General features: G+C 39.7%; 2 protein-coding genes and 1 long non-coding RNA gene across 13 annotated transcripts in view; 2 read left to right on the top strand and 1 right to left on the bottom strand.

Moving 5' to 3' along the window:
* Positions 1-11,120, top strand: part of RABGAP1L (RAB GTPase activating protein 1 like) — a gene marked incomplete at its 5' end in the record, with an annotated part of 249,414 nt that extends 238,294 nt beyond the window's left edge. For all 11 annotated transcript variants that reach the window (XM_082766621.1, XM_082766619.1, XM_082766620.1 and 8 more), the window contains 6 exons: positions 2,216-2,326; positions 4,538-4,642; positions 5,821-5,904; positions 6,438-6,509; positions 7,835-8,032; positions 8,411-11,120. In XM_082766621.1, coding sequence (XP_082622747.1) covers positions 2,216-2,326; positions 4,538-4,642; positions 5,821-5,904; positions 6,438-6,509; positions 7,835-8,032; positions 8,411-8,566 — 726 coding nt within the window. In that variant the 3' untranslated portion in view covers positions 8,567-11,120. The remainder of the gene's footprint in view (positions 1-2,215; positions 2,327-4,537; positions 4,643-5,820; positions 5,905-6,437; positions 6,510-7,834; positions 8,033-8,410) is intronic.
* LOC309881064 lies at positions 1-15,819 on the bottom strand. Its single transcript, XR_014318073.1, has 6 exons — positions 15,619-15,819; positions 13,344-13,429; positions 11,114-11,291; positions 4,078-4,157; positions 3,195-3,376; positions 1-1,628 (listed from the first exon to the last, which is right to left on the bottom strand). It is a non-coding gene; the product is annotated as an uncharacterized lncRNA (long non-coding RNA).
* An 88-nt stretch (positions 15,820-15,907) lies between these two features.
* CACYBP (calcyclin binding protein) lies at positions 15,908-22,331 on the top strand. The gene is made up of 6 exons (XM_082766629.1): positions 15,908-16,029; positions 16,321-16,513; positions 17,188-17,284; positions 17,876-17,975; positions 19,187-19,281; positions 20,781-22,331. The coding sequence occupies exons 1-6, from the start codon at positions 16,009-16,011 to the stop codon at positions 20,938-20,940; spliced, it is 666 nt and encodes a 221-aa protein (XP_082622755.1). The 5' UTR covers positions 15,908-16,008; the 3' UTR covers positions 20,941-22,331.
* Positions 22,332-22,556: the final 225 nt, after the last annotated feature.

Below are 22,556 nucleotides of genomic sequence, written 5' to 3'. Positions count from 1 at the left end.
TTTAACTTATTAAAAACGTATTGTGTAAATTTCAGTTTAAGAGGAGGATAGCGCATTTCCAACCACGTAGCTTGCTTTCCACTTGTCTGCGAATGCAAAGCAGGAACTCCGAACTTCACACCGTGCAGCTTGCTTTGCGGACACAGAAGCTTTTGGCAAAAGCATAGCAAAAATGTTAAAGCAAACTTCTTTCTGGGTTATTTTGTGGAAGTCTAAGAACTTGCTGATTTCTTGCTCTAAGCAACATCCCTACAAAAAGGTATTGGTGCTATAGCACTTGACAGTAATACAGTCCTGATTTTGTCCCAGTTTCTAAGTGAACTTATGACTTTTTGATAACTGCTCACTAACAGACCTGTGTCTATATAAACCAACACTTCTTGGATGGTCTGAACAAAATACAGAAATAAAGCTTCATTGGAGTTGTTTATTATTATTATTACTGAAGATAGCAATTTGCTGTTATGCTTCCAAGTATATATCATCCCTACAGGATAATTTTACTTTAAAAATTCCTTGTCTCAAACAGAATATGATGCGATTAAAAAAAAATCCCCAAAGTTAGGTGTCTTTTAGCAGTGGTTATTTTAATTGTGTGAAATCACAAGTATTTTAGGGTTTCTATAACAAAACAAAGTTATTTAAAGTACAGTCTTTTGGGGAGGAAATGAACTTACTTTCCTGTAAAGGGTAGTGCACAATCCACTTACACAATAATGTCCCAGTAAGAAGAAGGTATTTGCAGAGGTTCTGCTTCCTGCCACAGAGGAAGCTAAGACAAAGAAGAGACCTTTTTTAGCATCCTCTTAGAACTGTAGTTGTCCTTTTTTAAGACAGGCATGCAAAAACTTTTTGAAACAGATGAAAAGCAGTTGTTTCACTGTGGTGAGCTTTGGAAAGAATTATTTGAGCATAGCTGGTGAACAAGAGGAAGTGAAGACTGGTGAATAATATGCTTATGCAAAGAAATCACATTTTGTAGGAAAACATTCAATGAGCAACTCTTGAAATATTTTTGCTGTTCTAAGTGCTGTTAATATATTCCCTTTTACTGTATTTCTTTGGAGATCATAACCTTTCAAGTGGCCTTTTTGAGATGTTAGCATGTAGGTTACTGTTTCTCCATCTATAAACTTCCATGTGAACTTTGCATTTTTCTTGAGTTTCCACAGCAAACAGATTCCATTTCCAGTCTCTTTTGCAGTCACTATGTGACTGAAAGTCAGCAATTTTTTTTGCTCTCTCAAAATCTGTTTGAGAAGGGCACCTGTATCAGACTCACCTCACTGTGTTCTTCTGAAGCCAGGGGATTTGATGTGGACTCCTGGAAGTCCACCAACCCACAGATACCTTCTGAATATAATTATGCTTCTCAGCCCTAAATAACAGTCACATAAATTGATTTTTAAGAAACATGAATTGCTGGTTTTCTTTTTTTTCCAATGCATTACCTTCACCAGTTAGTGCTCTATGTAGTCATTTCTGCCTTTATGGAGCAGGTAGGAGGTGCCTGCAGTCTTGAAGGTCTACATTTCGTGTTGTCGTGCATCGTGGGCAGAACAGGTTCTGGACCTGTGCTCAGGGACTGATGTCCCCTCTCCATCTGGCACTTTTTCTCAGCAGGTGTCCTGTAAAACGTACCTGTTGTCACTGGTGCAAGTTACAGAGAAAGCATACAGGTGGATGTACATGTTATATGAGTTGTAAGGAGTTCCCTTCTAAATGCTGTTCTTTACTGGTCCCACAGAGGACGAATGGTTGGTACCACAGCATCTCCAGAATGGACTATTTTTATGGATTGCCTGCAGATTAGGTTTTGTAAAATGGAGCAGAGGACAGCTTTCTGCATGGAAACATTATTTCGAGTTATCTCCCTGTTCACTGCTGCTGGGTGGGATTTTATCTGTCTGATTCCTCCTCATCAAAGGAAATCAGAAAGCAGATGTTTTTATTGAGAGGACTGTGTTTACTTTTGACAGAGAAACCCTACAATCAGTGTGTCACTTATGTGACTCAAACATAACCATTGGGATGTAAGTGGAATTGCTGCATTTGCACTGCTGGCTTAATTCACTGTTGTTTCCCAGAGCAGCAGTCCTGTCTTAATGTGCACTCTTGCCTTATCAGTGTTTTATACATACAACATATTCGCTTACTGCTCTTTAATATTGATAAGAGTTAATTTCCTCTTTTGGTTGTTCCTTTCTTTCTGCAGAGGGAAAATCGCAGGCTCCAAGAAGCTAGCATGAGGCTGGAGCAGGAGAACGATGACCTTGCCCATGAGCTTGTTACAAGCAAAATTGCCTTACGGAATGACCTGGACCAGGTAATGCTGAAGGAGATGGCTCCAAACTCCAGCTTCGCAATGCTAGTTTTAGTAGCCCTGTTGTTTGCTCAAGTGAAAGCATTTACACAAAATTAAAAGCATTGGTATTTGTGCCTTTGTTTTCCTGACAGCCTTAATTCTAGTTGCTGTATCTCCACGTGGATGCAGGCAGAGGCATACACAGCAGTGTATTATTAACACTGACCGTACCTTCTCTGTTGCAGTTCATTTTACAAAATGTAAGCCATAATCTTTTAGGCAGGTACCAAAGAACAAACATTTACTGGAAAAAGGTATGATATATTCCTCAAAAGAGCGATTGTAAGGGAAGTTGCTTTGCAGAATGTCTGCTACCTTATGTGGATCTATTTTTTTCACAGCAATTTCAGTATAGCCAACTACATTAAAGAGAATGAAGTGGTGTGGTATGAAATACAGGAGGGCCATATTCCACCACCCCTCATGATTAGCATCTTGCTTAGTGAAGGCTGTAGTGCCTCTTACAATGTAAAATCTTTTCCTGCAGGGGTCTCTCAATTTGATTTTCTGTATTTATTTGGCTTCTTTATCTAACCTCAGAATTGTAAACATCATTGGCCACAGTAGTGTATTTCTATTTAGTCAGACCCTTGGCAGCTAGGTACTTCTGATGTGGATTCGTGTGATTCTAAAAATCTGAGGCACCTTGGTGAGCAAGCACGGGCAGATAACCACTTTGCCTGCTGGAGTGGGCATTGCAGTGTAGAAGACAAAAACACTGCATCGAGGTGCTCTGTCTTCCCCAGGAATAGCTGTATGTAAAGCAGCTTTATATCTGCTTCTGCCCCTGCTGTGTTCTGAAGTATCATCACAAAGCTGTTAGACATACCTTTGCCAGCCCCATTCTTTGCTCTCCTGCATTTTAGCAGTTTCTCTGTAGATGAGTGGCTCCATTAAGTGTTCCCACACCCCACCTCAGTTCAGTGGCACTGAAAGAAAAGCTTTGTGCTGCTGCATTTCTCACTCGCAAGGAGAGGTGATACTGTACACCATGGCAGGTGCTTGGAAAACCTGGAATGACCATATAAAAGGAGGAAAGATTTTTAGTTGATTCTCCGAAGTATGTCCTAAACAAGTCTTTTGTCAAAAATACTTTTGTTATCCCTGAGCTCTTTTGTTTTGAGATGTCAGCCTTATCCCTCGTCTGTTCTATTGCTTCTCATTTTTGCTTTCTCCCATACAGCCTTGTATATGCAGTGAGCAATGCAGAAATCCTCAGTCCATCTTTTCAGACGAAGTCTTGGTGGAGCTGCTTCAGCTGCTCACAGTCACCACTAACACCCTCATTAATAATTAACACTGTAGCAGTAGATAAGCTAATACCATTGGTAGTAGAAAAAAACAAAGCGCAGGTCAGAGATAATATCTGCGCTGTTGTTGTTTGTAATATCATTTTCCCTCTTGTATTTCCAGCAAGTAAGTAATATTTGACTACAGTCATTGCCTGTTCTGCTCAGTAACTGGGTGGTGGAAGTGATGTGCTGCAGTATGTATCTCCCAGTTGGGGAAGTCAACAGAATACATCCAGGTGTTGAAAAATACATTTCTCTCCTGGTGCTCAATCTGGTGATCTGTGAGGACAGTGCTCTCAGAATCCAAAAAATTCCCAGTATATATCTACATAAGCTTGGCCCCTTAAAGAAAGGAGAAAGTTTGTATTCTCCAGTACGCACGCAGTATCAAGGCTCTCCAGGAAACAATTGTTAACAAACCTTTTTTTCTGGTGGTTCTCTTTGTCTCTTATACTTGTCTAAGCTCTGATGCTTTGTAAGGTACACTGCAGGCAACTAGCCTGAAAGATAGAAAAATTAAATGTTATCTAAAGTTACACAGGAGCTGAATCATGCTTCCTTCTCTTACATTAATATCATTCCCAACAAAAATATTTTATATATCATTTGTATTACGACATATGATCTATGCTCACCTGTCACCTGGGTGTGGGTAACACTTGACAAAAGGGTTCTTTTCCACAGTTGAAGCACAAAGAAATAATTTAGAAAATAGCTACTTGAAAAGGGAATTTCATTTACAAAATAGGTTGGGTGAGCCATCGAGGGCAGGAAAAGGCAACTCTAGATCATGAAGCTGCAGTATTTGTGAGATATATACACACCGATACACTTATATTGGCACAGATAACATGATTTACACCAGTGTTTCTAATTCTAGGCTGAAGACAAAGCTGATGTTTTGAACAAGGAACTTCTCCTGACCAAACAGAAACTAGTGGAGACGGAGGAAGAGAAACGGAAGCAGGAAGAGGAAACCGCTCAGGTAAGGCATTCTCCAGTCTTTCCTACTAAGCTGAATGCAAGCAAAAGGATAATCTGAAAAGCATGAATGTATTGTGGTTACGGAAGGGATTTTTGTCTTCAAAATGCAGTGGCAATTAAAAGTTCAAAGTGCCAGGGTATTTTTTTTCTAAGTATACGTTTCAGTGTTTTCCTGAATGTCCAATTTTCTGTATCTTACTCCCTTCCCAGTATTATAACAATCATTTTCATAGGTGGTAAGCAGTCACAACTAAGGAGGCATGATTAGATGTCTCTTAATTATCTACAGAGGGTTACTGGAGGAATTGTTGCCTTCTAAGAGGCTGCTGGTTCACTGAAACAAAGCTATGGGCATTCCTCTCAGAAGCTAGAATCAACAGGACAGAACTGAGGTTTGGAGTGATTTTGCTGCCCAGACCTGGCTTCACTCAATTGCAGAATGTTTAGTCTTAGTCTTTTGATCCTGCATATCTTATGTGCTGAATACTGATGTACATGTAAGCATGCTTTGAGAATGATACAGGGGCTCTCATTTTTGCCATTTGACAACACTGACTATAACAATTGATATTTTTTCTTCTTTTTTTTTCCTCTCTCTGCAAGTTCTGTGGTTAGTATATAAAAGGCAATGGAGGCCTTAATCCTGCTGAGATGGCTCTCCATGTTTAGTGGTTCTTAATGGTGGAGGAATGAGTTAGCTGGCACAACTAAAACAGATTCCTGCTTCTGTTTCTCTTTGTCGGCAACTAAAAATATTTTTTTCCTTCTGTTTTGGGGATGAGCGTGATAGTGCTGAGAGATTCTTCTCCTTGTTCCATCTCCAAACAATTTGTCTGCCCAAACCCCCTGTGACAGTGTGCAGAGGAAAAACAAACAAACAAACAACCCAACAACAAAGCATGTAACTGTGGACCGTGCTGCACACAGAGAAAGAAAATTCCTGTACAGGACAGTTCTCTGAACAATGATACACTGTATCACAGTATAGACATTTTTTTTGTTATCGTAGATGTTTGTATATTGAGTAAATCAGACTTTCTACTTCTGAAGCACTGGAAATTGGTAAGAAAAAGATGTAGAATTGTTGTAAACACAGCAAGACTTTGAGAGAACAATTTGATGATGCATTTTGAAACCTTTTTTCAGTGTACTGTGTAACTTCTCTCCTTCAACTCCTAGCTGAAGGAAGTCTTCAGGAAGCAGCTAGAGAAGGCAGAATCTGAGATTAAGAAAACCACAGCCATTATTGCAGACTATAAACAGGTAATGGTTCTAAAGACACCCTCTTGTATTTATTTGTAAACTCTTTTCAACATGTCCTGAGAGCTGAACTTTTAGAGTTGCTTATCTCATCCTTTAAATAAGATATGTTATGTTTTAGGCTTTCAAAAAGCATTATAATTTGTGATAAATCTTTTTGATTTTCCTAATAGTCTGCTAATTTGGGGAATGAAGAATAACCCTTCTTTAAGCTATTTTGTGTACTGTAGGATGAATGTTTCTTTGCTGTGTGACATAATGCAGTGGAAATATCATAAACCCGTTAATCAATAAAATGTTCTGGTGTCCATGTTCAGGTTCTATGTTGAATGCTGCCATTTTTTTTGGTCTCCGTTATCCCCAACAGTGGATTTGTTGAGGGGGAACACACGTACCTACCTGAGTGAGGCAGAATTTAAGAAATGTTAGCTCTAATAAAAAAAAAAAAAAAAAAAAAAAAAAAAAAAAAGCTAAAAAGATTAAGTAATATTTTAATAAAATAAACTTTATCTAAGAGACTGCTTTCTCTGCTCCAGATTTGTTCCCAGCTGAGTACCAGGCTGGAAAAACAGCAGGCAGCCAGTAAAGATGAACTGGAAGTTGTGAAGGTGAGAGTGATGCCTCTACATACAGGACGGCTCTAACGCAAGTGTGGTCAGTGACACAAAACAAAAGGGGAAGTGAAATTTATTGCAACAACTGTGACATCCAAACAGCTGCACTGATAGCCCCATGTGCATTTTTCACACAATGTGAATGATTCAAGGGTGTATCTCCTTCCAGTGTTCTTTATCTTGTATCATACAGGCTGGAACTCTCAAACTGAAGTGCATATAGATTTTCATGTAGAAATGTATACTTTTGGCAAAAATGTACAGAGGCTGTATTTACTTAGATTTTTTATTTAAATGAAAACAAAAGATGTCTCTCTAGAGGAGAAAACGTGCTGCTACTCCAGCATGCATGCTGGAGGGGATCAGCATTGCTATTAGGCCACTGTTTATCTTTGGCTTTCTACACTTGCCTACTGTGTAAGTTAAGCAGAACAATTTTAAGTAATTAGCACAACTTGGTTCATACCCAGAATTTCCATAGCAGTTCCTCCTCTCCCTTCTAGTATCTGCACTGATGGTAAATATTTCCTGATCAGGTAATAATTCCATCCCTCTTCTGTGTCACTACTGAGTAGGCAGAATCATTTTCTCTCTGCTGTAACTTCTAGTTTTTTCCTTAGTACTCAAGCTAAACCTGATTTGTTGCTTTGTAGTGGTAATTTTTATCTGTTATTCATCCAAAAATACACTAGTATAGATGTTCCTATAATTTGCTGAACAGTTCAATATCCTGTGTTTGTTTGTGACCCAGGCCAGCTGTGCTATATCTTCAGCCATGAGCGGCTGGCTCACCTTGCCAGGTAGCATGAAAACTTTACTACTGTGTGTCAGATGTTGTTAGCAAAAAGGACCGTCCCCTAGGAAGCTAAACAAGCATCAGGAAGGTAGCATTGTCCCTTGCAGCAAACGCAGGCTGACTGCTTGCTTCTGGAAATGTGGAAAAGTTACCTGGGTTTCTTGGAAATATCAAAATCTGTACGAAAATTTGGTCAAGTGCTTTTGTGGAAGTTCCCAGCATGTAATTTATTCTTCTGAATTGTGCTGACATAAATACTGCAAAATATGAAACAGCTTTGGTAGCAAGAAGGTTTGAGTAATGAAGAGGAGCAAAGGCATTATCAGAGCATGCTAAATAGGCTTTAGGATTTCTTTATACTGTTTCATGCATTCAGGAAGTTGTTCAAGAAATTCTCAAATTCTCTTAATGTCAAGTGTGAAAACTTCAGCACAGAAAGGCAATCTAACATAAAAATGGCTCTTCCAAGAAACAGAGCGACTCCTGTAACATGGATTAAAAACGAGCTTTCTGGCTATTTCAGGGTAAAGTGATGGCCTGCAAACACTGCAGTGAGATTTTCAGTAAAGAGGGGACACTGAAGCTGCCTTCACTAAGCATGGAGAATAAAGGCATAGAAACAGATGACGAGAAGGATGCACTGAAGAAGCAACTGAGAGAGATGGAGCTGGAACTTGCACAGACCAAACTGCAGCTTGTGGAAGCCAAGTGCAAAATTCAGGTACGTGGAATGCAGGTACTGCAGGGCAGTCTCCTTAGCCTTGTCGTACTCTGTCCAAGTTGATCCGTGCAAGTTATGAATCATGGGGTTAAAAATGGCGCTAAAGGGAGCATATGCCTGTACCTGCTCTATACCTGTGAACTTCCAGAATCTTAGGATTGTCTGTTTTTGTTGTTGTTGTTGTTTGTTTGCTTGCTTTTAAAAAGAGAGAGAAGAACAAAAGAAAAGAGATTTCCATTTGTATGTCTAAATACTGTTTCAGTGATTTCAATGTTTTTCTCCCCAGTGCCTGGGAGGTTGCAAGGAACTGAGTCTGAAGATGCTCTTTTTTGTTTGTTTGTTTGTTTTTGATCAATTCTGACCATTTTGCTTTCTTAGGAGCTGGAGCATCAGAGAGGAGCCCTTATGAATGAAATCCAAGCTGCCAAGAACTCTTGGTTTAGCAAAACTCTGAACTCTATTAAAACTGCCACAGGCACACAGCCACCACAGCAGCCTCAGCAACCCCTGCCACCCAAAGAGGGCAGTACATAGTTCCAGCCAGACCTGATACAAGAGCACAAAGAACAACACAACTGAAACCCTGGAGGATTCTTCCAGTGGTCTCTCCTCTTGGGTAAAGGACAAAAGGCAGGAGTGCAGGCTTGAAGTGAAATTCTTCAATGTTTTTCATTCATTCTGATGTGATCCTTTTCAAAGGGGAAAAAATATTCTGTTTTATGTTGAATTCTTACTTCCCAAACTGCCTTGCTGAAAGCCACGTTCTGATACCTTCATACTTTTACACTTTATTTTATATGACTAGATGTTAAAATGAATAAATAATTCAAAACTAGCTCTTTAATACATGACTAATTATTCAAAATTATTTTTATCTTGCATAGAAGTTGTTTTTTTTTCTTCTGGAGGAAGAGAGAATGGAAAATGTAAAGTACTGCAGCATAATCTCTTCACAGAAAGCACAGTGTAACAAGTACTAGTGTGTGTGTGAGTGTCTAGGATAACTTATGCCCTGGGACCATCTCAGAAGTTTATCGCAGTGACTACGTCCTGCAGAAAAGCACTTTTTCACTTTTTTGTAAAGCTTAGGCCATAGCAAAGAAGCAAAGATAGTCTTGCACTGTCTTGGCACAATTGTTTGTGAGCTTCCCGGATAATTTCATAGTTTTGATCATTTTTTTCTTCAGAAATGCAAATAGTGCAGTTCTTTGTAGCACTGAGTAGCACTGTTGTTTATTTACAACTGAACTGGAATTTAACATAGTTACCTAGTTCCCCTTTTTTATTTCATGTTTATACTAAGAATGCCAAGAAAGAATTCCTTCCACTGGGAGAAAGGGAAAACTGTTCAACATTTATTCGATGTTTTTTCTGATAAGCCAACTGAAAACCTTGCATAGTTTTGACCTTTTGTAAGTCCTGTGCAATAAAGGGTAGCTTTTATGAATAAAATTAACAAAAACTTTTCCCTGGGTCTATATTCAATTTTTGAGTTTTACACGGAAGTGAGGTGTCAAATAAAACAAACAACAGGCTTTTGCTGCACTGATGAAGAAATCACCACAAAAACAAGATCAATTTGCCATAAATATTTGGCTAGGAAATGCTATATCGGTATTACTTATTTTTATAAAAACAAACATTTTCAACTCTAATACAAAGCTTAGACTTTTCCCATGGGATAGACTTCTCTGATGATTCCCAAACCTCTCTGTTTGTTTTATATCTCTAAGGTAAGAAAATTCAAAAGTGTTTGTTTTGACTGAACATAAAGTGTTTATAGAAATACTTCTTTCATGGAAAATTAAACTATTGCTTGAACTGATGGAATATTTTTTTAATTATACTTGTCATGTCTATAAGGTGGTCTTGCAGATAAATATTGCTGGACAAAAGGTTGTGTATTAATTGTTCCATTTACAAAATTGTTCCAAGTACATTTGTTCTCTTTTGATCTTTTTTTAATTCAAAGGAATGCCATATCTTGTCCGTTTTGTACAATAAAAATTAATGATACTCATCTTGTGCTTTGTTGTCAAGCATAATTGTGAATTACTTCAAACAGGGCGGTACAAGTTTAATGTTTACTTGTGCCAGAGGAACAATTCTGAAAGGCAGTCACTTGTTTGAAGTAGAGATCAAAATATAATCACTGTCCTGACACAACTATCCTGCGATGAACTTCTAACTCTCTTCTAAGAATAAGGAGTTTAAAATGTTGGTATTTTTTTAAAGTACCTGCAAGAAAAGTGATAATCTGGAAACCTTAACAGGGTGAGGGAAAAAAAAAAAAAAGAAAAAAAAAATAGGAAAAAGCAGAAGGGATCTCTTTTGCAAAGAGAAAAAAAAAATCTTCCTTTTTGTGGTCACTTCTAATAATATTTGCAAAGATGCTTCCATTCTGTAGGCTATCTAAACCTAGCATTATTAACTCACTTATCAGTACCATTTCACACTTGAAATAAACAGTGAAATAAATTTGAAGTGACACTTAAGAACACTTGATTGGTATGGTGAGAGTACTGTGCTGATGAGTGACACCAATGGTTGGACAAGTGTCCACATTTCTCATGTCATTTATCTTAAATCATACTTACAGGTGGATTTAAAACCTTGATTGGAAAAATGCAGTAATAATAATAATAATAAAAATGTTAAGACTGTGATTCCCTGAGCAGCTGAGTTCATGTAACAGCTCACTGCTGCTCCCTGCTCCAGCTCCCTGATGTACAGTCATGTCCCTATCCTTTTTATGGCACTTACTAGAGGTGATTCAAATTAAAAATTAAAAGTCTTGATTTTTTTTTCCCCATTTAGTCTTTTGCCAAGTCAATGTGTTACATCATGTAAAGGGTCCAATGAGAGAGAGTGAGTGGATGAGTGAAGCAGTACTTCCCCAGTTCATCAAAAAGGAAGTGTTAAATAAGCTTCCATGTTTCATAGAACTAGCTTTGACACACTATCATCCTTCTCATTGTAATATCTCTCTGACTGTGGAAGTTGAGTTTCTGTGAGAAATACATGTTTGCTACCTGCTAGCCATGATGATTTCAACACCCTGTAGGATAGGAACTGGCTTACCTTGTGCCTCTCACAGCACCAAAAAAGTTTCAGAAGGCAATGGCTGAATTACACATTTTTGGCAATGATGTAAGGGCAGTAAGCGACTTTCACCTTCCATCTGTGCATCCCGGGTAGCATTCATAGCAGTGGCACTTGGAAGAGTAATATTTATGTGGAAACTATCTTCTCAAAATTACTGAAGGAATGAGAAAAATAGCTCTATGTTATTATCTTGATGAACAAGCATAGTTAAATGCAGAAACAAGGAAAGCAGCAGAGCTGCAGGATTAAACCAGGCAAGCTAAAGCTGCCTGCTGACTGTACATGCTGTTGAGATACTCAGTTTCTTGTACGAAAAAAAAATCTGTTTTAATTAGTCCTTTCAGCAGTGGTTGATGGAGTACTTGCTATAAATACTCATATCCCAGACCAACTGATCTGTCAGGGATAGCTGGTTCAATATTCAGATTTTCAGAGGGAAACATCATCAAAGTCTTGCTGAAACTTATTTTCATGTGGCACTGGAACCCACTTCTTAAGATTCGAATGATTCTTTTTTTTCTTCTCCTTAGTCAGTATCGAACTATGTATCAACATAAAAATTGTATTGAAGATAATTTGAATGTTATAAATATATCTTTATGGAACTAAATCTATTTTTTAATTTTATTGAGAATGCACAGTTCTGAAATAAAGCCTTTACTTTGATTAGGGACAAACCTCCAAAGAATATTTTTAGTACAACTGCTTTATCTTGTCAGATTCTAATCTTCTCCTGAGATGCCCAATACAATATGAAAAAAAAAGGGGGGGGGTGTGAGGGGGAAATACACAACTGCTTTTTTCCACTTTAAAAAGTATTTACTTTGACTGTAACACTTTACAGGATAAATGAAGCAAGGCTGATTTAGTTCTGCAGTACATCTGTGAACTAGTCTTGGATTATCTTTGTGACTCAAACTTACTACGCTAAAGTAATAGCACTTCACTTACTTCAACAAATTCTAAACATACCTAGAAATAATTAAAGACAGTAACATAGAAAATATCATGGGTGGCTTTAATCCAAGAAACTGCCCGAGAAACTGCAAAGTCCCTGAGATCCATACCAGTGAATGATTAGTAAAACCTGTATCAGGAGAGGTAGTCAGCTGTGTAATCAGTACTACCAGCTGACAAACATTTCTTTGTATTGCCTGTTAATTAGTATATTGTCTAATTTGCTATGGTTAATTTACATGTTAGATAAACTTTTTTTTTCCTTGTTAGACATTTTAAAGAACTGAATTTAAAGAACTGGTTTGACCTTAAAATTTCTTCTAAATAGATGCTTTCACCTGTGCCATTGTGTGAAAAACAACACGGAATAAAGACAGCTGTTTACAACAGGAGAGGGAGCTCCAACATCTAACAGAAATAATTCAGGGCCTTGACAAAGCACAAAGGAGCCCATTGACTTCAGTGTCCCGGTATCAGTTGCTGACTGAACTTGGCACTTAGAAGTCAATACAAATCTAACTTTATTGACATAAAAACTTAAAAAACACATCAGAAATTAATGCTTTTTCCACAGGAAACAAGGAAGTCCATTCCCTTCAAGTAGTTTCAGTGAGATCTGTGAAACTGCTTGTATGTGTCAAAGAACCTCTTATTTTGATTTCCTGTTAGACACGAGGATAATTGCCATACTTCTATGTAATCTAGTAAATCTAAATACCTTTGGCATTGAAAACAGAAACTCCGTTGTCTTACAATGCTGGTTTTCTCCCAGCTGCTGTAGGGAAAACCCTACTCTATGTCATTTTGGTTGACCAGCATGCCTCTTTTACAGCTCAACCCTGCAGAAAAGGCTGTTGTACAAACAGCTGGGTGCACAAAACACACAATGCTGTGCATGCCCAGGGCTGTGGGTGCACACAGCACCAGGCATCACATTGTTCTCACAAATGTGAAGGCTTGAACTAGATTCTATTTTCATCTATTATGCTAGTATCCTACTGGGAGCTGTCCCGTTACCTCTTTCCAAGTAACAGTACTAAGGGGAGATACAACGAAGCACTGATTTTTGGACCTTTCAAGTTAGATTATACATCACAGCAGCCATTAAAACTGGGCTAATCCATAGTTGGTTTTGGGAAATTCAAAGAATTTGGAACTGGATGACTAATTATCAGCATTGATAAAGATCCTAACTTTTCTAACTCAGAAGTCTACACAATTTGTTTCAGGATCATAACTTAAGACGTACAGGTTAATCCTCCAGGAATACAGGGCTCTCCATTTCTCCTGGAATCCAGCTGCTTTGCGACTGAATGTATTTCATGTTATTTTTACCTGGGAAAAAAAAAAAAATATGGGTAGAGAACTAGAACATTACTTCCTCTTATTTTCTTATTCAGTGGGACTTGCTTTTATTTAACCTGTAAAGGAATATATATGTATCTTTGGAAAACTATATCTTATATATAGAATAATATATAGGAAACTGAATCACAAAGGGATAAATACAGCAAAAGGATTTGGTATCACAGACTTCATTTGTGATTTGATACCACCAGAATCTTGAGCTGTACTAATTTCCTTTCAGTTTCTCTTATTTTTGTATTTTATATGATACATGGATGCTACTACCAATGCAAACAAAAGCAGATGTTCTCAGCTTTTTCTCCAGATTCCAATACCCCCCTTCCAGTAACTCTTAGGGACACACTGGTACTGATACCATCTTCAAAACTACCAGGAGCTCTCTTGAGCTTTGGGAACTATTGCTTTCCCAAGTAAGAGGATTCTCTGGCTTATTTAAACAGGGAAAAGATGGCAAGGCAGAAGAGGGTCTAATCAAGTATGATTCTGAACCAGAGCACTCTTGTCTGCCATTCAAGGTGGCTTCACTTCAGCACACTGAAAATAGAGAGCAGCTTCATCATGCTGATGAACAATGACATTTTCCGGGTTTGTAGTTGCATTTGTTATCTGGTTATGGTCCTAGTATATAAAATACACTTTACTAGATAAACGTGGGGAAAAAGAACATTATAGTGCTGTGAGACTTTTAACTGAGAACAGCTTAGTACTGCCAGTTCTTGTGTAACAAATCCATGTATTATATAAAGTATAATACAGAAATATAAGTGTAATGCTTGTTATTAAAAGTGCAATTTAATGTACATGGTCACAACAAATGTTTACTTTTTTAATTGTTACAGAATTGTTTGGATCAGTACCTTGTTATCATTGTGTGAACGATGCCTTGTAAAATAAATGGAAATGCAAACAAAATGGGAATAAGGTGCTTATTTTCATAAGCCACTTAAACAGCTTAAATCTGTTTGCAATAGCAAATTGCTGAGTTGGGTTTTCTGGTACAGTTCATTCCACTTGGTTATTTTCAAGCAGCACTGTTGTGCTAGGACACTGGCTCTGCAGACTAGCTGCCTGAAACGTGTATGTCCCATAGCTAATTCCCAGCTGGCAGTATAGTGTACCTGTGCACAGGGGTAACCCATACCACAGTAATCCGATGGATAGGCACTGCTAGAAAGCTAACTGGTCACCTGGGCACTCCTCTCCAAACACTGCTCTGAGTTTCCAGCATAGAGAACACAGTAGTAAACACACTTTTAGGAAAAGTTGTTCGTATACAGCAGTGGGGAAGCAGGAGTGGCTAAGGACTTCATGCTGCCCTAGCAGTGTGCAAGAGAAATGGGCACCATGCCTGAAGGAAGAGAAGCAGGGAGCAGGAGGAGCCATGAAGAGACAGAAACCCATTAAATAAGCATGACCATGTTACATATTTCCAGATAAAATCAACTGGTGCAGCTTCAAACACTGTGGCTGAAAATCTGCAAGCTGAAGCTCAGTACTAGGAACTTTAAACATGACCACAGCGTTGGTTATTACAGCTCGTCAGTTAGTTACTAACAGTTTCTGAAGCCCCGGACCAGAGGGTTATGTCAAACACTTCAGTACGTCTGTTAAAACTGATTTGTGGAACTCAGCCTTGAAAACCAGTCTTTGGCTTCTGGTTTTCCATGACTTTCTTATCTTACTGGGATCTATTCTTCCCTCCATACCTTTGCAAAAAAAAAAACCCTCTACAGATTAACTAACTCCTGGATGGCCACTTTAAAAAAGGGGAAAAAAAAAAAAAAAAAAAAAAAAAAAGGTAAAAAGGTGCACAAATCAACAAGTGAACTGACATTCCCCAATTTCATAAATTAGATGTTAGTATCTGGCACCCTTTCATTTAAAGAAAGTTGCTTTTCAAACGCAGAGTGGCTGTATCCTGCCTCGGGCTCCCTCTTTCATAAGACACCTGGAGGAAGACGCTGAGTCTCACTCACAATCTTTCCACCACTGAAAGATTGCGAATGCATTTTATTTTTCCTCCTCTGGGAAATCTCAGTGCTCGAATGAGACCTGGGAATACACACGTTTTATTTTTTTTTTTAGTACACTGACTCAGTAACTGGTGAGACACATTTCGGTGTACTTTTCCCTTTGAGCACCTCCGGTAGAAATACCTGAGGAAAGCCATGCCAAGCCTTCTCCGCAGGACCACCGTGTGTCATCAAAGCTCCCCTGGCCCACGGCAGGGTACAAAGAAAGATCGGAAAACGCCTGTTTGGGTCGCTCCGACACGGCCGGGACGGGCCAGGAGCCGCTCCCTCAGCTACTGCCGGGGCGCTGCCTCAGGGCGCAGCTAACGGTCGCTAACCGCCTCCAACGGTCGCCAACGGCCGCCGTGCCCCTCCCGTTCCGCTCGGCCGGCGGAAGGCGGCGGCGGGCTCCCGGAGGAAGAGGAGGAGGCAGCGACGCCATTTCCGCGGGGCGGGAGGCCGGAAGGTTCCAGAGGGGCCGCGGAGCCGCCGCTAGGGAGGCGCAGCACAGCGCCGCGCAGCACCGCTCGCGACATGGCCGCCGCGCGCGAGGAGGTGAGCGGGAGCCTCATCCCCCCCCTCCTCCATCCGCCGTGAGGGCGGAGCGGCTCCGAGCGCGGGGAGAGGGCACCCGCGGGGGCAGCCGGGTGGGGAGTTGGATGCTGGTGAGGAGCGGGCGGCCTCGTGCTTCGCAGCGCACGGAGGGGTGGGCGGGCGGCTGCTGGGGCTGAGCGTGCTGCACCCGGCGGGCTCGGAGGCGCTGTGAGTGAAGGAGCTCAGCCGTGAGCCTGCATTGAAAAGGAGGGCGTAACTCACGCGCGTTGCGATCTCTCGTTTGCGAACCAGTTGCTGAAAGATTTGGAAGAGGTTAAAGAATTGCTTGTGAAAGTCACGAGGAAGCGGCTCCGCGATGTGCTGCTGACAGAAAAGCACAAGCTGGAGCTAGAAATCAAGAATCAGCCTCTGCCAAAGCCAAAGGATGCGGTAGAAGAAGAAAAGTCATCGCTGGGAGGGTACACGGTGAAAATAAACAATTATGGTAGGTTTACTTTTCTTAATGCGTTTTACAGGTTAGGCATCTCCCTGAAGAGGAGCCTGGGAGGCATTAGTGTGAGTTACAGGTACCATTTAGTGCTATTGAGAAGTTCTCACAAATGTTAATTTCATACTGGAGACCTTACTTTAAAAGCTTCTGTGTGCTTACTGTGCTGTCCCAACCATGGCATGGTTAATTCTGTCTGGGTGATAGTTGTTCAGTACTGGTGGAGTGTCTTAAGGGTCCCTGGTGTACCAGCTAGTATTTTTCCATTGCCTAATACTTACTAAGAATTAAAGAGTGAGCTTTGGTTTCTCTGCTTGCCATATAGGTGAAAGGAGAAGGAATTGCTCAAGATACTTGCTGTGCAGGGGAAAAGTGGGTCATGGAAACTGCAGCAAAACCAGACCTCTACCTCTGACTCCCCCCTACGCAGACGGGGTTGCTGTCCTTTTACCTGAGTTGATACACGGCTTTTCACAGAATTTAGAGAAGTTAGGGAACACGGCTATGTATGCATCTCCTTTTGCTCTTGAATTATGCCCAATTCACATCTATCTCTTGTTTCTCTGAAGATTGTTTTAATAAGGCATAGGTCATGGTCATTGTGGGGATGTTAGAATGGAATGTGTGAAGTTTATGGATGGAAGCTAGATCTTGATCTTTTTCCCTTGCAGGTTGGGATCAGTCAGATAAGTTTATTAAGATTTACATCTCTTTAAATGGAGTTCAGAAGCTCCCAGCAGAGAATGTGCAGGTGAATTTCACAGAGAGGTGAGTTGATCTTGTTGCACCATGCCACAAGGAGAGCACTGTTGAAGAAAGTTATTTGCAATGCAGAAATGTGTTTTGTTGAGTGCTGTTCTGCATCAGCCATGCCCAATGCTTCCCCCCTTTTCTCCCTTCTATTTATTTACTTAGCACATACCCTTAAGTATAGTGCTCCTTAAAGTGTTTTTTTTTTTTTTTTTTTTTTTTTTTTTTTTTTTACTTTAATTTAAAAATGTTTGTTATACCTCATTGTGGTTGACAGGGTATGTAGTGTTAGCCCTGTTTTTTGATGGTGATAGAACTGAAATGTTGATTAAATAAATCTGCTTTACCAAGGTTGTAGGAGGCCAATGAGATAGAAAGAACCCCAAAGATTTGTTGTGAAGTCTGAGTAGGTCCTTTTTAGTACTCAGCATTAAATCCAATTGAAGATTTGGAAGCCTTGAGTAGAAAGTAATTCAAGCCAGGTGAAGTGCCCCAGAAATGAACCTGCTAAAGGGCTTTCAGACACTATTTTTGGTGGCAGGGTAGAACAGTCTCCCACCAGCTGGAATATTTTTTAATACCTTCCCTCTCCCCACCTTCTGGTTCCAGGTCGTTTGATCTTCTAGTTAAGAATCTGAATGGGAAGAACTACACCATGACCTTCAACAACCTCCTGAAACCCATCTCTGTGGAAGGCAGCTCTAGGAAGGTCAGTGCATCCCATCTGTTACAGATCTTTAGGCCCCTTACACAGTACCATGTTTGTTGACTAGTTTAAGAGGTCCAGTGCTAACCTTCAGTCTATAAAGTGTCTAACAGTTTATCGATAAAGTGTTTTCCCTGTGAACATGATCTGTAATAATCTGTAGTTGTCACAATTGTGGAATCAATCTCTGGAGACCATGACCATGGGCTTCTACCCCAAAAGATCATGAATAGATACTATAGACTTTTTAAAATAGCTTTCCAACAGGATTTCAGAAATAATTAAGCAGAAAATTCCACTAAGCATCTATTATTTGCAATTTTAGAGTAGACGGGAGGCTTGACAGCAGACTGAAACCCTGGGTAGCTTAAAGAGGTATAATGCCCAAAACAGTGTCTAAAACTTGCTCTGATTTTCTTAGGGGTGCATTGCTCTGCATTGAATACCAGTGACATTTCACTGGTGATGACTGCAACTAGTAATACTGTCTTTACTTTGCTACTTGTAGCACCTTTGAACCAAAGCACATCATTGAACTAAATAATAATTCAATTTGAAATTGCTCTAAAACTAGACTTGTACAAAATTAAAACAAATAAGTGAGAGTGATGTGCCAGTGATTTTTAATATGATGCAGAAACAAGCAATGGTCGTTTTGCTTTCTGAATTAAGCCAAAGCTCAAGCAGAACTTTGTTTGCTGTGGCATGTAGAGGTTTTGTAAAATTTAGGTCAGGGTTGCAATTAAACAGGCTTTGCTTTTAACTTGCAGACATACTGCAAGATTAAGCAATGTCCTTACACTAGTTTCTTACCCTTGGAGAAATGAGTTGGGAAAGCATCTACCAAAACAAGGTATTCTAAAAACTCCTGTAAATATAGTCACCAGACAATCCTGGATACATTTAGTATCCTAAAAATTACTGAATGATGCTTTTACAGCACTGCATGCTCTTCTCTACCAGAAAATTAGTACTATGCTATAGTGTCAGTATGGTAGTACTGTGCTACTCTACAATGAGGTTATGACTTAGTGCCCTGAGGCTGAATAGATATTGCAACTTCTGTATATTACCTAAAATCAATAGCAGAAATAAACGCTTCAGGAATTTGCAGGGATAGAAAGACACTTACGTCATAAGCTCATCTTATTCATTGTGATTGTAACTATTATTCTTTAGTATTCTAAACTCGTGTCTTGCTGTTCTCCATACAGATAAAGACGGACACAGTCCTTGTGATGTGTAGGAAGAAGCGGGAGGAAAAGTGGGATTGTCTTACTCAAGTGGAAAAAGAAAGCAAAGAGAAAGAGTAAGTGTTTCTGTACTCCTCTATCTCATCTTCTGTTAATTGTTTCCCAAATTGCTTTAGGAACAGTGCATTTCAACTCTTCTCTTGCCTGTGTAGTCAAACTGAAAACTGCTGCTCTGGGGGATAAGCCCATAAGGTATTTGAAAATCATTAGGTTAGTATATATATTATTATTTTTTTGGTGCACTTTTAATGCACTTTTTTTGTGGAGGGAGGTGCACTTAGAGCAGCTGTCAGCCTCTCTTCTACTGATTTATTGCTAGTGATGAATGTTGCATCATTAGAAATGTGACAGATAAGGCCTGCAGTGAAAGTGCTGGAGATAATTAACCAAATAAAGAGTCAGTTACATCTTGCTGGCTGCATTCCTTTCAAGAACTGCTCTAGTGAGATTGACTGTTTTTAAGCTAAGTATATATTTCCTGCAGCTATGCTGGTCAAAATAATTATATAATTTTTTTGTGTGTTTGAAGTGCCTGCACAAAACCCCAGTATCCTTCTGGCAAAACAGGTTTTTGCTTACCTGGATTATTGTACAAAATTTCAAGCTAATTTAGATTACTGTGCTTCAAGTGCTTGGGAGCAATCCTACATGCAGCTTAGGTGCTGGATATGAAAGGGTGATAAACTACAGCAGGAGACACCTGCATGCAGGATTTTTTTTTAATATATCTAAATAGAAAATGTTGTACATAATACTCTGATATTGTTTTACAATAAACACATTTTCATCCAAAAGTGTTCTTCCTTGGAGTGTGGAAGCACTCACTTTTGAGATGCTTAGGCCTGCCAATGACTGATCACTTTGTGTATCTCTGTAGGATGACTTGCTTAGACTGATTAGTCCTAGCTAACCAGAGCAAAACTATTTTCCCATCCCAAGAAACAGCACTGGAGATCAGGAGAAGACGATTTGACTCCTGATACACATTGCTGGAGGGACTGGGTCATTTTATTTAATGTCTTGTGCAGAGAAGTACCATACGCTGCCCAGCCTGTCAGGACTAATACTGCTGCCATATTCGAAGGCTTGGAGTATGACAAGTTACTTTCTAAAAGTGCTGGGGACTTTGAGGCTGGTAGCTAGCCCCGTACTTGGGTAACTTGCTCCCTCTGCTGTTTTATTGTCATCTGCATGTTTTTCAGGTAGCCTGCAGCTATGCTAGTAACTACCTATGTTGGCACATTCTGGGTCTGTTATGTTCGGGTCCTGCTCTGTAGGATTAATTCTGGGTGGTGCTTCAAGGATCATGTTCATTGCAAAATGCTTCCTGTTATCCTTAATAGGACAGCTCAAAGTGGTCATGCACTTACTCTGAGTAGACCCTTAAGGATTTTCTCTCTTTATGTGGTGACAGTTGTGACTGAAGACTTACACAGTCTAAGACTTTGCCAAAGCAAAATCTTGATACCAAGATGTTTCTAACAAATATTAGTGTTTGGGTTTTGCAGAGAATTGTTAGATATGCCTCATATTCTTGTATGTATCCATCTTGCAGGAAGGCTGCCTATGACACCTCAGATCCTAGTGAGGGGCTTATGAACCTTTTAAAAAAGATGTATGCAGAAGGAGATGATGAAATGAAGCGCACCATCAACAAGGCCTGGGTTGAAAGCAGAGAAAAGCAATCCAAAGGGGACATACCAATGGATATTTGAAAGTACTCTAAGGGCCGCCTTAATATTGATCTTCCATGTGAGACTCACTGTGCTGCAAAGATCATTGTTTACAAAACCTTCTTCCAAGCAAAGACAGTCATTTTCCATTTCAGGTTGGAGAAAATATTTAAATAAAATAGCTTATAAAGCATTTCCTTCAGTCAAGTGGCTCACCATCTCCGGAAGAGTGGAGCGTAGGTAAATCCTTACCCCTCCCTGAAAAAGCATCTCAGCTGAGTGGAGTCTTTTCTGAAACTGAGAACAGAATGTAAAAGAAAAGGAATCCTAAACTAAGACGGGTCAAAGCCTCTCTGTTGCAAGTGACAATGGTACCCATCTGGTTACTGGGACTAATGTCATGCTAACTGCTGGGGTGGGTTTTTTGATGACGTGGGAAAGTATGTTGAAGAGTAAATACGATAAATGCTGAAGAAAGTAGAACCACTATCTCAAGACAGTGCACTTGCTATTAGAGCAGAAAAAAAATGATGTTTATGATGTGGTATTAAAATTGAATGATTACTTAGAAATTAACTACTGCCTGTTTAACGTTTTACGGCTTTTGAAAATGAAAACAGCTCATAAACCTCTGTGCTAATTCTGACCTCCTTGGGGTGTCTTTGAGGTGGCATCAGTCACAGGAGAACAGTGAGCTGCTGATGCTAGGTAGTGAGTTCACCCTGGCTCTAGCAGTATATAATGAAAAGAGAAAAGCTTCGTTATCTCCTATTGACTTTGAAGAGTTTTAAGGTAACAGAGTAAGTAGTACATTAAGATAGTTTATGCTCCAAAATTTGACAAAATTGAAGGTGATAAGTTGCTCTTAACGTGCTGCCTGTGTCTTCCATCTGATGGCAGTATGACTTGGCCTATTTAATTGCAGCCTCTCCCTGCTACTGTGAGGGACAGAATAGCCATTTCCTCTTTTATTGCCCTGCTTTGAAGAAGAGTACATGGCAAACATGAACTTAGCAGCAGGCTTGGTTGGGGTTACTGTTTCCTTCCTGCTTCCTTCTCATGTCTTTCCCGAGGACAAATTTATTTGATGTTACCTGCCAAATTAATCAAGCCATTACTCTCCTGTTGTGGTCTGGACTTAATTGCTACCTTGTAATTAAAGAACTGGACCAAGCTCTGCACTGTAAGTAGGAGAGGAATATTAGCATGTTGTAGTTTCTAATAGGTCCTTTATCCACTCTGTCTGTTTGTACATGTATTAAGTTTGCATAGCAAGAGTATCTAAACCTATGGCCATGTTTTATTTTTCAGTTCATGTTCCTTGTTCATGGTGGAATACTACTTTGCCCTGTTCTGCAGTTTCACTTACGCTTTTACCCAAATTACCATCGTGAACGCAATCGTATGGTGACAAAAAAAAAGTGCTTAAATGAGCCTATGCTGTATGTCTTTATTTCTGATGTTGCCCTTATCACAAACCACAGATTAGTTCTGCAACAATCAGTGATTTTTCTCCTCTCATAATAAAACCGCCTTTCACACAGACCGGCTTAGTGCAGTTATCAGCTGACTGACAAAAAGCAACATACCAGTCACAATCTAGTAAATGCATGTAATGAATTAGCATGGCTCTTCTTCCTTCTGTATCAGTTTGATGC

This window comes from Aythya marila (genome assembly GCF_965140915.1).
Source record: "Aythya marila genome assembly, chromosome: 8".
Lineage (NCBI taxonomy): Eukaryota > Metazoa > Chordata > Aves > Anseriformes > Anatidae > Aythya > Aythya marila.
This window is presented reverse-complemented; position numbering and strand designations above follow the sequence as displayed.